Below are 15435 nucleotides of genomic sequence, written 5' to 3' on the forward strand. Positions count from 1 at the left end.
AGTTGTTGAGCAAATTTTAAGAATTATAACACTGACTTGGGTACATTGCTCGGCTTGCCCATAACCGAGGGCGCGGCTATTCGAATAGATTATACTCTGATCAGAGGTGTACATCTTTACCCACAAGACACATCTTCCTCACGTGTAACCACGTGCCACATACCACCACGGTATACGGACGGAAGACGTGACATAGTTTCCAACCCATCCTAGCCATAGACAAGAGTACCGACCCAATCCTGCCTACGGCCGGAACCCCCGGGACAGGCAGGCAAGACTGAGCCCCTAGCAGCAGGGCACCAACCCTCTGCCAATGACATCTCGACTACCGGGCCGCAGCTCGTGTAGCCTTCATTTGCCCTGGAGAATGTCCATCGACCCCCGACTTCATCCATCTCCAATCCGTGTACTTTTGTTTATAACCAGACTGAGCCACAAACTAAGCCTTACCCACTAGACATGTGGAAGTACGGTAGTGCTTTGCAACAGAGGCCCGAGCTTAATCCTTATAGTGGCCGGGGTGCTACTTCCCACAACTGGCATGCACCCAAACCCCACCGAAAACAGGTTTTAGGGGTTTTGAAAGAGGAAGAGAGGTGTATATCCAATTCCACCATAAACCAACAATTCCATAGTGTCCAAATGATATGAGAATTTCCCAAAGTCTATAGTTATAAAACCACCTAATGTTGCCTAATTAATCAGCGAAGCATCTACCTAAATTCATACTAGTGGAACCACGAATAGAGTGTCCACTAGATGGGGTTTTGTTTAATCTAGGGTGAACAAGGTATTAATATCAATAACAATAATAATAAGGTCATAACAAAGGTAAATAGGCATGGCTAAATAAAACAGTGATAACGCGGGAATTTAAATAAAGCGATAATGCATTAATTTAAATCAAAATAATTTTATAAACTGGGATTCAATATGCTCAAGGATGATGTGACTTGCCTTGCTCAGAGAGAACGGCCTTCCGAACCTTCGGCGACGACCACGAACCACGCTTTGGAAACCTCCGGAACGACGAAAGCTACGCGAAGCACACAAGCAAAGCTACAAGCCTATAAAGAAGCAATAACAATACATAAAAAGAAAGCACAGGGTTCTTTAGGTTATAACAAACATTAGGAGACTTGAACGGGTCGATTCGGAGCTCGTATGACCAGGATATGATCATCCGAAGTTTAATGCTGTTATATGGAGATTTGCGGATTATTATAATTAAGCTTTGCAATTATAAAACAGGTGCAAGTGCTAGCCTGGAAAAGACAGGAAGGCTGCGCCGTTGACATGCGGACCCCACATATCAACCTAAAGGACCGCGGTAGACCGAGTACACAGAGGCGGTCCACGGGTCGACGGAAGCGGACCCCGTGTGTCAACCGAGGCGAGTGGCCGACAAACGGACTCCACTAGACACCACACGGGTTGCACACGTGGAAACCACGCGGCTACCGAGCGGGCACACTAACACGGACACTACACGGTCACCACCCGCACACGTGAACGACTACCGACACCGGTACACGGGTACCGGGGTCGACGACCGCACAACGGGTACGGGGCGACACCGAAAGGACGAGGGCGGGGAAGCGAGAGGACGGATCCTTACCACCACGCGGCGAGGCGTGGGAACACCAACGACGAACGGGCGCGGCGGAGACAGACGGGCACAACGGAGACGAACGGCGAGGGGACGGCTTCGGCGGCGATCCTTGGACGAAGGCGAGACGCGGCCGGCACGAGGCTTGACGACGCGGAGCCGAGGACGAACACGAGGACGGGGCTGCAGCGATCTTGACGAAGCGAGGACGACGAACGAGAACGGCTTGACGGAGGGACGAACGCCACGACGACCGGGAACGACGAGAGGACAACGACGACGACGACGACCGGGACCGGCGAGGAGGCGACGAGGACAGCCGGCAGCGGCTGCACGGGGACGAGGATGACGTGGAACACGCCGCTACGATGACGATGACGGAGGCGGCGCCGCGAGGCGACGAGCCGGGCGACCGACGGGACGTCGACGACGAGAACGATCGGAGACGACGATGATGGACCGCGGAGGGGTTTGGATGGAGGGGAAACGATGCCGAGGACGGCCTTGCCGCTGCGATGCCGGAGGTGGTGGAGGTGTGGCCGACCGGTGCACGGGCGAGGAGGGACGGGCGGCCGAACAACTCCGGCGAGGCGGCTGGAGAGGTTCGCGGCGATGTGCGGCGGCTTCCGGGCGAAACCGAGGGGTGGACGAGGTGGAGGGCTACGTCACCGTGCCGAGGGAGGGGACGGCAGCGCCGGCTGACGCATGGGCATGGCGAAAAGGGCAGCCGGGGGAGATGCCGCCGAGGAGGAAGGAGAAGCCGGCGCGGGCGACGGTGTTCCGGCGAAGTTCGGGCGAGGAGGAGGTGATGCCGGGGATGAGAGCGGCGTCGTGGAGCCGAGGAAGGTGGTGGCGACGTCGACCGGCGCTCAGGCAGGGAGATAGAGGCGGCTGGAGGCGGCCGGCGCGGAGGAAATGGAAGGGCGACGGCGGAAACGTAGCTCCGGGGGTCACCTCGCGAGACGGAGGGCAGGCCGGGGTGGAGGAGGTGGCGGCGACGCTGGAAGAGGCGACGGCGCGGCCGGCCGGTGCGCGGGCGAGGCGGCACAGGCGGCTGGAGGCCGGCCGGCAACGTGGGAGAGAGAGGGCGACGGTGGGGAGGTGGCTAGAGACCACGGGAGACCGCGGGAGGGGGCTAAAGCGATAGAACGGAGCGAGGGGGTTGCATTTTATAGCGGAGGGAAGCGAGCCGAGCACGGGAGAGGGCGGAACGGCGACGGGAATGGTGGCCGGCGGCAAAGGAAGGCGGCCGGACTTGGCGCGGCCGTTCCCGGCGATTGGGGGCACCATTCAAGGGGAAATTAAGGGGGAAAGAGAGAGGAGGGAAAGGGGATTAATTCCCCTCAATCAATTTGGGAATCCCATGCTTGAATCGCGCGGATTTGAGGGAGGAATGGCGCTAGGGTTCACGGGAGAGGGAGAGAGGACGGCTGGGCGGGAGGAGGACGATGACTCGCCTGACGCGTGGGCCCCACGCGGTCAGGCGGCGGCTCGGGCAGGGGGGGGGGCTCGGCTGGGCCGGGACACGGCCCAGGTGGGAGAGGAGGGGGAGGCGGCTTGGGCCGAGCAGGCCGGGAGGGGAGAGGGGGGGGAAAGGCAGCCCGGGAGAGAGAGGGAGGAGGGAGTGGGCCGGGAGGGGAGGAGGCCCAAGAGGAGGAGGGAGAGAAGGAGAGGGAGAGAAAGAGAGGGAGGAAAGGAAAACTTCGGCCGCGGGCCGAGGGGAGAGAGGGAGGACTTTGGGCCAGACTTGGCCCAAAGGGAGGAGGATTATTTTTAGATTTTCTTTTTATTAAACTTTGATAATTGTTGTTGTTGTTTAATAATTATTTCCGGTGTTCTGAAAATTCAAGTAAAATTTGAGGGCTCCTTTTAGACCAAGGAGAATTTAACAAAAATTCTCCGGGCCACATTTGAATTTTTCTTGCACGTATTTTAGGGTTTGCCAATTTCTTTTCGAATTTTAATTAATTCTATTATTCCTTTTAGAAAATGATTTTTATTTCGGGATGAATTTATCAGGACGTGACACATATGATCGTCAGATCAATACACACTCGGCGGATTCAAATCCCCAAACAGGAGTAGGGTATTACCTCTCATTGAGAGGGCCTGAACCTGTCTAAATCCTTTGTCTCCACATCCATCCACTTTTAGGTCTCGTGCGCTACCCCGTTTTATTATTGCCGAATTCATGTTTCGACAGTTGGCGCGCCAGGTAGGGGTAAACGCCGAGTTTCCTGACGACGAGTGCGATGGAATCAACTTTATGAGTCGCCGGCTTCGTCTTCGCTTTGGGAGCTCCTTGATTCCTCGCCGCCGACGACTTCAACAAGACGAATCGTCGCTGCTATTCTCTGCCTGATCTTGTTCGCATCAGCACGACGGCAACGACGGGGCAACGACAGTTCGACGGATTTGATGGTCGTCCTCGTCCACCACCAAGCCTACTGGTCCAATCTACCCAACGAGGATGCCATGGTGTTGCAAGATGGATCTACAAACACGAAGCATGCCAAAACCGATCTAATCGGATGCATAGGAGACGGCTGCAGCCACGCCGATGCCTTCCTGCCGTCCTGCGTCGTGCTGATGGACACCAACGCCGCCCGCGACTGCGACCTCCGCCTCCTCCGCTCCGTCTCGGAGTCAGTCGAAGAGATCAATCTCGGCGAGTTTTTTCCTTTTAATCTCCGACTTCGCCAGGTTTTTTCCTTTTCAACTTATTGTTGTTTATTAGATTGATCTCTAAATGTCAGATTAATCTCTCTTGGTATTTTCTGCTGTTTGCATGTAACGCCGCGGCACTACTCTTGCCGACTGGTGTTTCCGTCTGCACGGCTGGCCTATTATGCCGCCGCTGTTGGGCGTCTACGACTTCACCGCCGGCCTGCCTCCGTCGCCGCCGAGTGGTGCCTCCGCCTACACGGCTGGCCTATTATGCCGCCGCTGTTGGGCGTCTACGACTTCACCGCCGGCCTGCCTCCGTCGCCGCCGAGTGGTGCCTCCGCCTACACGGCTGGCCTATTATGCCGCCGCTGTTGGGCGTCTACGACTTCACCGCCGGCCTGCCTCCGTCGCCGCCGAGTGGTGCCTCCGCCTACACGGCTGGCCTATTATGCCGCCGCTGTTGGGCGTCTACGACTTCACCGCCGGCCTGCCTCCGTCGCCGCCGAGTGGTGCCTCCGCCTACACGGCTGGCCTATTATGCCGCCGCTGTTGGGCGTCTACGACTTCACCGCCGGCCTGCCTCCGTCGCCGCCGAGTGGTGCCTCCGCCTATACGGCTGGCCTATTATGCCGCCGCTGTTGGGCGTCTACGACTTCACCGCCGGCCTGCCTCCGTCGCCGCCGAGTGGTGCCTCCGCCTACACGGCTGGCCTATTATGCCGCCGTTGTTGGATGTCTACATCCTCACCGTTGGCTCACCTTCGTTGCCGTCGACTGGTGTTTCCGCTTACGCGGCTGACCTATTATGCCGCCATTAGTGGGCATCTTCGCTTTCACCGTCGACCGCCTTCGTCGCCGCCGACTGGTGTCTTCATTGTTATTGATGGACGACTTTGTTCCCACATTGGCCACTTCTGCCATCACCAAGGGGAATATTACAAAGCTAAGTCATCATTTATTTTATTCTTTATATGATATTTTGCCTTTTCCTCTGCCTCACTACACCAATTGGTCTTCCATTGAGTAGTGAGTCGGGGGCTACAGATGTTATATCATATTTTTTAAACAATTTTCATAATATTTATCTTGATTGCTTGCGACATATTCTGAGTACAAAAGTGCCTATCGAGTTATGGAGTTCCATCTTCCTATGCTTTCCGTTTGGTTTGCCAATGGATAGTTGCCTTTAGGCCGATTCCTAGCACCCGGGGGCTCGTTGGATGGACCGAGTAACGCAAGGTGCTAAGTATTATTCGGAATAAATCAAAAGCATAGAGATAAGATAATTTATTTTCTGCTCTTAATAATTGCAAAAGTACCCGAGTAGTAAACTCCGATCCGTGAAACTTTGTTCCATTAATGACGAACTCATGTCACTCATATGCATGTTTGGGAAGTGCTTAGGCCGACTCCCAGTGCTTGGTGGCTATGACTAGTCGGGCAGAGTGTTTAAACGTAATGAGTCATCTGCTTGGGGAAATCAAAATTAACAAGAGAAGAAATACGTATTTATAAACTGCTTGATTTTTTCTCGAGTATTATATTTATATCAGATACTACTCATCCTATATGTTTGTTCTGCAGGATCCAGATCCAGATATGCATAAAAGGGATTCATGGCTTTAAGCTTATCTCTTACGCTCCAGGAATGGATCAGTCAGAACATCACCACCGGCTCGCCTCGACCGCCGCCGACTGGTGTTTCCGCCTGCACGGCTGGCCTATTATGCCACCGTTGTTGGGCGTCTACGTCTTCACCGACCGGCTTGCCTTCGCCGCCGCCGACTGGTGTTTCCGCCTGCACGGCTGGCCTTTATGCCGCCGTTGTTGGGCGTCTACGTCTTCACCGACCGGCCGCCTCGTCCGCCGCCGACTGGTGCTTCCGCCTGCACGGCTGACTTATTATGCCGCCGTTGTTGGTCGTCTACGTCTTCACCGACCGGCTGCCTCGACCGCCGCCGACTGGTGTTTCCGCCTGCACGGCTGACTTATTATGCCGCCGTTGTTGGGCGTCTACGTCTTCACCGACCGGCTGCCTCGACCGCCGCCGACTGGTGTTTCCGCCTGCACGGCTGACTTATTATGCCGCCGTTGTTGGGCGTCTACGTCTTCACCGACCGGCTGCCTCGACCGCCGCCGACTGGTGTTTCCGCCTGCACGGCTGACTTATTATGCCGCCGTTGTTGGGCGTCTACGTCTTCACCGACCGGCTGCCTCGACCGCCGCCGACTGGTGTTTCCGCCTGCACGGCTGGCCTATTATGCTGCCGTTGTTAGGCGTCTACGTCTTCACCGACCGGCCGCCGCATCCGCCGCTGACTGGTGTCACCGCCTGCACGGCTGGCCTGTTATAACGCCAACTGATGCTATCTTCTTCACGGCTGGCTACATCGCTGTCACTACTAATAGGCATCAGTATCTTCAATACAAGCTGCCTACGTTTGCCATGGCTGCCGACTGGTTTCTTCACTTCCATGGCTGCATGATTCTGCCAGTGTTGATTGGCCTTACCATCTTCATCGCCGGTCGTCTCGTCTGCTGCTGACTAGTGCCCTCGCCTCTACATTTGGTTTATACAGCTACCACTACTGATGGACATCATCGTCTTCCGCCGCCAACTCGTGTTATGCCGCCGCCGACTAGTGCTTTTATCTTCACAACTGCGCGTCTTCACTACCGGTTTGCTTCTGTTGCCGACGACTCGTGTTCACTTCATCACGGCAATGCAACTTTGTCATCATGGTAGAGCGACTTCATCTTTATTATCTTCGGCACTGGCAAACTCTATTGCTGCTACTTCGCAAGTTTTGCTACTTCACCAACCACGACGTCTTTGTGAGCCTCGACATCTCGGCATGCGATGCCATGTTATTTTACTACAACAAGAGGCTCTCCAATATTCAGGATTTCTACTTGGACATCTTCAACACATATCTTCAATCAAGCAATGACTACTCGACGACAAGAAGCTATAATTCTCGACTCTATGTTCAGTTGTTTCCCAACTAACCAAAGAGTCGGGGGCTACACAAATATAAGGCTCAAAATTTGACAAATTTTATATAAGCCAATGAGTCAACTCCAGGAGTCATTATCTTCATCTTTGCTTCGGAACAGACATTCTACTTCAACAACTTCAAATATTTCGGTTTGGACGAGTTGGACAACAACATCAACTCTCCTCCAAGTGAAGCATCTACAACAGCTATAACATTAATTTGATGGATTATTGTCACTGACATCATCACCAGCACCTCTGCTTCATCGACCCTGACATCTCTGCTGTTGCTAATGGATGATTATGTTTTCGCCGACTTATTATTTCACCTTCACGGTTGACCTACTATGCAAATGCTGATGAGCGTCTTTGTCATTATCATTGGTTGCTACACTGCTATTGGCTGGATCACCGACATCGTCATCTTCATCATGTCGGTTGCGTTTGTCGTTGTCAACTACACAACTTTATCGCTGAGCGCCTTCATATTCATTGCTGGCTGACCTGACTGCCGCCGACTGGTTTCTTCGCCTCCATGGCTATGCGACTTCAGTACTTTTGATTGGTATCACTATCTTCACTACCACCAATATTTTTGCCACCTCTGGTGGGCAATATTCTCTCTATATTGGTTATCTTGTCTCTATGCCAACTGCGTCAGCTACCATCAATAGACAATTGTGACTACGACATAAGGACAAGCTATATGCTCAGGGGCTTACTAGTTCAAACACAAGTATTATGTCTCCAATTTGGACTTGTTCCGGATACATGCAACATGAATTTATGATCATGGGTCTATTTTCTATGCTCAAAGACTGGACTATTTATTATTCCCCGTAAGGGTTATCAACCGAATACTTGCGCCAGTCGGGATTCAATTTTTATATCTATTTTGGAGTATCCCATAAGGGATAATCACTCAGATCACATGGTCTATATCACCCGGGAGCATGTTACATGCGTCATCCTTTAAAGGGTATCGAAGGCATATTTTTTGGCCAAGGCCTAATATGTCTGCAGCCCATATTTTCAGGTGTGGCCTGTCATGTTCTTTTAGGGACTTAGGCACTTTTTGCTTAGGCCAAAGTGCGCGTGATCAAGTGCCCAATACCTTAAAATCCTTTTATACCGCAGTTACTCAACTTTTTAGGAGTTGGTACAATGCATCTTAAAAGGTGTCAAACAGTAAAGCTTTATATAGCTGCCCCGCTGACTTTTTAATATAGTCATGGTGCTGTTTGGGTTTTTAAGCAATTGATTGGATACAATATCGTTGCTTTTTGCCACGTAAGTGTGCATTTTTATTGACCAATATTATGGCTTAGGCTGATTATATATTGTGGTCATTTTTCAGGCGGTTGGTAAATCCTTTATGAGTTTATTTACTCGGATTTTATACCACATATGCCATATATTTCCAGGTGTGGTGGAACCATGTGTCTTCTAGGGACTTAAGCACATCTGTTAAAGCAGTGTGCGCATGGGGTATGCCCAATACTTTGGAAATTTCTTTATTCACAACATACAAGCTTTTTTATAGCTGTTTTGCTATGTGAATTTTCAATAATGTAGCCAACTTTAGGTTACACTCATCATATTTTACAAAGCAGTCGGTATATCACTCGGATCATGTTATTCAGGGATTTACACCGCATATGCTACATATTAATATCAAGTCGCTTAGTTAACTATAATTATCGAAGCCACTCGGTTGGTTGGATTATTTATTCCTTGACTATATGCTTGGTTTGTTCACTTAACCGCATAGTCGAGGGCTACACCTATTAGGTGCATCTAGTCGATGCACCTGACTTTATTTTTCAGCCCTCCACAGTCTTCAGATTTGGTAAAAGTACTCGGGAGACCATGGCAAAGATGATTGAAGTACTCGGCTTTGGAGTAATCTGGTTCGAGAGAAGATTATCTTTTCGACTGTGAAGGTCTCAGGGGCTACTGTGGAGATTATGGGTACCCTATACCCACACGGCATGGTTATCCGACTAGTTATAGGGGATAACTTATATGTATGGAATATGTAACAGATCATGACTTGGGTATTACGTTTCCTTATATATTACGGAACAGCCTAAAGTCCTGGTTTGATAATATTGTAAAGTAGATTTAGGAAACCGATACCGTATTGGTTAAGGTTTCTATCTTGTAATCCTGCCCCCCACCCTATATAAGGTGGGCAGGAGGCCCTCTAGGGGGCATGAGCACATATGATCGTCAGATCAATACACACTCGGCGGATTCAAATCCCCAAACAGGAGTAGGGTATTACCTCTCATTGAGAGGGCCTGAACCTGTCTAAATCCTTTGTCTCCACATCCATCCACTTTTAGGTCTCGTGCGCTACCCCGTTTTATTATTGCCGAATTCATGTTTCGACAATTTCTATGGTGTCTACGGTTGTTTGGGAAGTACGCCGGCCACGTATAGTGATTGAAATTATGGTAGTATTGTTTGCTGCTGGCCAGTTTCTATGTGCTGAAGTTCTAGGAATGCGCCTACGCATCAACAGTCGGCTACGCCGTCAGATATCGCTGTGGAGCCTAGTGGTTGCACTCTTTATTACTTGCTTTCTGTGTTTACAGAGAGCACAGGAGCTCATAGCTGGCCATGTGGATATTGTACGGTTTGCTCCTTGTGGTTGTGCTCCTAGTGACTATTAGCAGGCTGCAGTTCCCAATTATAATCAGCCGAGTACAGGGTGATTTGGGTCGCAAATACATATTTTGGCGCCCATTTATCCTACTAGCAGCTCGGAAAGTTCCAAGAAAAAGGTATGAGCAAACCAGTGGCAAATCCAAAAAAGACAAAGGAACTGGTACAATTTTCAATGATGCCAGCAGTGATGGCTCTGATGATGAATTGGGCATCGGAAGTGAAAAGGCTGCCATTGAAACTTCTTCAGATGATGCATCCTCATCAGCTGACTCAGGTGGGAACCTCATTGAAATAGTATCACTGAACATGCTACTTACCAGTATTCTCTCCGATTGCATTTGCACTTTGTTTTGCATATGTTTAACCGTGGAATAAAAAACTATGCCCTCTTTGTTTATCTCTTATACTTCTTCTGGAAAATACCCTGTTCTATGCAAAATGCAAAAGCGATGAATTAAAAGAAAGTTAACGAAGACTTGATTATTGAGAGAACTGATCATACAACAGCTAGTGTTGCAATTTATTTTCGTACGTTCACTTGGAATTCCTGTGTTGATATTTCTTTGGCTAGTATTATGTTCTATGTATCTTCAGAATATCATTTAATATTTGTAATGCTGGTTTAGTGCTATGGTGATTACGATATGGAATGTCAGGAGCAATGTACTCTTTGTTTAGAGCAGACTTTTCATGATATATGCCTTGGGATTCTGATTCAGTGTGATTAATTATGAAATATTTTCTAACAGTGCATCTGATATGCTACCTAGCTTGCTTATGAAAGTGATCTAATTGATGTGACAGGTATTTCATCTGCAGCCCATGATAGTGGCGAGCCTGATGACGATGGCAATGCATCACTGTAAGTTCTCTAATTTACAAAGAGAATGGTCTGGTGTAGGAATTACGTTTCCTTCGATTTTGTTTATGTACTCCCTCCGTCCCAAAAAAAGTGAATCTAGGACTAGATGTGATATATTATAGTACAACGAATCTGGACAAATGTATGGATTCATAGTACTAGGATGTGTCACATCCAGTACTATGTTGGTTTTTTATGTGACAGAGGGAGTAATGTAGATGAGCAGGTACAGATATTGTATGGTACTGAATGTTGATGATCGTCAACAAATTGAAACTTTAGGATTTGCTGCTCCAATGAGGTGCACACTGGTTTAGGATCTTTCGCTATTGTCTCAGTGACATGTGGGCCTACATTGAGTGGCAAATCGTTCTTTGGTGATGCAAATTTCAAAACGTTTTTCACATTATCAATAGCGATTTCCAAAATTTTATAGAATCACCTGATATATCTGTCATGAGAATCACTTAGAAGAACAAGGCTACCTTCTGGTCTTTTGCTCTAGTTGAAGACCGCTGACACGTTTTCTTTTTATTTCTTACCATTTGTTCAGATCACAGAAATCTCGCAAAGGGGGGCTTGGCTCCATCCTCAGAGGCTCTTGTAGTTACAAGAAGGCAAAGCAGAAACAAGCCGTGCAATTGGATGACACCGAGGTTCCTGATAGCCAGCCAATGGACATTTTCTGAGACTGAACTTGATACTTGAAAGAAGAAACACGGACAGCTTTGGTTTTCCATTATTTTCATCCACCTGATAGCATGCCCTGGAGTTTGAGCATTGCATATTAGTATCCCAACCAGCCTTGATACCATGTAGTGGGAAGAAAAATGCACTTGGCTGATTCTCATGTTACCACATGGCTTTTCTGCTCCTTGAACTAAACAAGCGCTGCGATCTCAGCTGGAATGTAATCACTATCTGGTGGATTGTCCTCAATCAGAGATTCCACTGATTTTTTTATGAGGCGGTGTGCAACTCTTCCAAAAAGGATAAATGTAGCATTGGAGCTGGCATCACCGGCGATGAGCACTACTTTATATCTACATGGGTAATATACATGTGTATATTAATGTGTGCAGCACAATTAGTAAGCATGGAAAAATCTGGAATGAGGTGTGGTATGAACCTTGGATCTGGTATTCCTATGTTAGAACAGCTTGAGCATTTGTAGCTAGAACCGTATGGCTTAGAAGTTCTATAGCATAATCGGCATGAATTGTACCACCAGGAATTTTCGCTGCATATCCTCCTAACAGTGACATTGACAATGAAACGTGTACTCTGAAAAAGCAAAGAACAGAAATGATATCACTATTATTGAAAGTGAGAAAATGTGCAGCGATGTATTGAACAAAAAACTGGCAAGGAGGTACCCTGTTCTTGTGAGGATTGAGGGCAAGTATTTCTTGAATAGTTTTTTCCTCTGCAGTGTCCTGGTTGTAACCTGTTGCTGGGTTATCAACCCAGCTCACTGGACGAAAGTTTGCACTGAAGCTACATAGTTATATCACGTTGAAAGTTAACTAACTGTTTCACAAGGAGTGAGAACACATCATGGCAATGGATTATAAACATGAGTTCAAGTAGGCAGCCTCACCTCTCTTTGAGTTCTAGCACTTCAGGAATATCAAGGTTTAGATACCATTTGCACGGCGAACTACCAGTCACTGTAAGACCTGTATAGCATGAACCAAATAAAAGCATAGCGTTAGATGGCTAGAATAAACAACATAGAAGTGAAAATGCGTAGTGAAAACGAACCTAATCCTGTGTAATCTTTGACAAGTGTCCCAACAAAGACAATAACTTGGGCCTGAGTTTGGCCAGCATTGTATACACTATTAGCGTCAAAAGCATCAGCCCTTTCTCCCCAGAGTGTAACAGGCATTGTTGAATTGCTATTGTTTTTCCATGAATAGAAAAAAGGAAACAGTGTGAGTGTAATTTAAGAAAGCAGCGGCGCACTAAGAATCTATGCATGCATAAAAGGAAAAGGTAAAAATTGCAATTAAACATAGGGATATTCAGTCTGAGCAAAGACACCTTGCATCACATATCTGTATTGTTCTTTTTAAGCTATCAGCATTCCTTGACTTCGGCCGCACAACGGTTGGCGAACCAACCTCAGTGATGACACCCATGACATCTGGTTGCATGCCATATAAGCCTAATTAATGATGAGATAGTATGGATTATTGATACAACAAATATAGCTGTGTAGAAGAATCTCATTACCAACATAGAAGATGGTCTTGTCCACTAAATTGGGGATATCACTGAATGGTGTCAATGAAAAAGTTATGCCAGGGAAATCAGCAGCGGGCTCAATGTATTCTTCAAATGTTGTCCATTTACTGAACACAATCATTAGGCTATTGTCGACTGGCCTGTATGTCCTATTCGCATACCTCACAGTAAAGGAGTCAATATAGTAAACCTTTTGTTCCTTAAGCAAAGGCCTCAGGCTGTCAATTGCAGGTGGATAAATCTGAGCGTGAATGCTGTTTCCCTGCATTTTTAAAGTAAATAATGTTATCAAGAGAGTTGGCACTATAGCCTAATAGGCATCGATGAATAAATGTCATAGTCACATCATTACCATCTGATCGAGCAGCACAAGATCAGTGTGGAAAATATTGCCACTGCCGTTGAGATCGCAGAAATCCCATAACCTAGAAACTCTTGCAAGGATCCTTGTGTTTAAGTCTCCACAGGACAGCTGTGAAATGAGCACATGTGCCATCTTGGACCTGCAATGAGCATAGAACTATTTTAGAATGGGTAAAATGGTTGGATAAGATATAACAGTCAAAAGATTGCTTGGCAGGATACTATACATGACAAAAGGCAATATACTATGTACCATACACATAGTCTATAGTACTTGAGGCTGAAAGACATTTATTCCAAAATATATGTACAAATTTGGGTATTACTGTGGTCAAAAATTTCAAGCATCAAGCGGCGGAGCCTGCAATAGTAACACATGCACATTACTCTGCTGAAAATACAACGAAGTGATGAAAAGCAAAAAAAAAAGATATAACGTGCGGGAAATCACCGCTTGGACTGTAGCGCTGAGCACTTCAGAGTAAACTATATTTTTTGTCTGTGTACCACATGATCCATCATCATTTTCAATTAATATTTTTAGCCCTGATCGGCTTGTTACTCTTGAAATAGCAACGTATAATTGCCCATGTGTGAAGACAGGCTTCCTAAGATATACGCCAACCCGCTGGAGTGTTTGACCTTGGCTTTTATTGATGGTCATTGAATAGCAAACTCGAACAGGGAACTGCCTTCTCTGCAGTGTAAAAGGCCATTTCATCTTTGTGGTGCCAAGTGTGATTCGAGGTATGTAAACAGTTTCACCAATGTTTGATCCAGTCAGTATTATACACTGTAAAATTCTGTCTCCTAAAACTGTGACTAATAGCCTTGTTCCATTGCATAACCCAATTGATTGATTAAGATTTCGTAGCAACATTACGACAACACCTTCTTTAAGAACAAGTTTATGCGTTGGAAAGTTAGTAGCATTTATTGAATTCAGAAACTCTGGGGGGTATAACAGATCGAAATCTGGAATTTGCTCAGAGCTTTTTGATATGGTATCACAGCTTAGGTATACTCTAGAATCTCCTGGCACTAAACCAATAATATAATCGTTTATTTCATCAACCGTTGTATTAGTAGGACAAACAATTGCACGAGAAGCCAGATATTCAATGTCTCTGTAGCACGTAAGGAAATCTGAGTAAACCTCATGAACAATAGCAGCTATTTTGTCACCGCTAGTCATAACAAGTAAGTCATCGGGAATTGTGATCCATGCAGGATAATTCTCACCTTCCTTTGCTGTCATAGGTAAAGTGCCATTGCCTATAGCTAAAACCCATTGACTAAAATCATGCAATTCTTTTTTTTGATTGTCTGGTAACATTGGATTGAGTAATCTCATGTTTATATTCAGGCTGAGTAGCGCTACATGTTTCCATAGTTCTGAGTTTGTGATAGATGCATTGATTATAGCCTGACGGGATCCTTTAGGAATAACTGGGAGTATTTGTTTGAAATCACCACCTAGGACAATAGGCTTTCCTCCAAAAGGTACAATAGAATTTGAAGGGCATGTCTCTGATAAAATATCTCGTAACGTTCGATCTAATGCTTCAAAGCATCGCCTATGTGTCATTGGAGCCTCATCCCATATGATCAATGCAGTTTCAGCTAAAAGCTCAGCAAGCATTGTGCCTCGTTTTATATTACAGATGCTTGTTTCATCAATGTCAATTGGTATTTTAAACCGAGAATGAGCTGTCCTACCTCTAGGCAATAGGAGAGATGCTACCCCTGATGAAGCGACAGCAAGAACAATCTTGTTTTGTGATCTAAGTTTCGCAATTATTGTATTCCAGAGAAATGTCTTGCCAGTTCCACCATGACCAGACACAAAAAAGAAACCAGGTTCATTAGCGATAGCACGAGAACAAATAGTGCTAAAAACAGTTATCTGGTCATTATTCAACTGCTGTACGAAAGAGTCTGCATGCATAGCAAGCATAAGTGGGTCAATTGTGATTTCTTCATCGATTAATCTATTAGTACCAAGAACATGTGGA

General features: G+C 47.2%; 1 protein-coding gene, 1 long non-coding RNA gene and 1 pseudogene across 2 annotated transcripts; 2 read left to right on the forward strand and 1 right to left on the reverse strand.

The window, feature by feature from the left end:
* Positions 1-15435, forward strand: part of LOC4344128 (uncharacterized) — a 47334-nt pseudogene that overhangs the window by 24497 nt on the left and 7402 nt on the right.
* On the forward strand, positions 10038-11549 carry LOC136357373 (uncharacterized). The gene is made up of 3 exons (XR_010742707.1): positions 10038-10219; positions 10750-10807; positions 11361-11549. It is a non-coding gene; the product is annotated as an uncharacterized lncRNA (long non-coding RNA).
* Positions 11688-13553, reverse strand: LOC136357272 (uncharacterized). The gene is made up of 8 exons (XM_066312314.1): positions 13410-13553; positions 13046-13319; positions 12854-12956; positions 12572-12708; positions 12408-12486; positions 12184-12304; positions 11937-12091; positions 11688-11850 (listed from the first exon to the last, which is right to left on the reverse strand). Exons 1-8 carry the CDS (start codon positions 13551-13553, stop codon positions 11688-11690), a joined length of 1176 nt encoding a protein of 391 aa, XP_066168411.1.

Source organism: Oryza sativa, chromosome 7 (assembly GCF_034140825.1).
Source record: "Oryza sativa Japonica Group chromosome 7, ASM3414082v1".
NCBI lineage: Eukaryota > Viridiplantae > Streptophyta > Magnoliopsida > Poales > Poaceae > Oryza > Oryza sativa.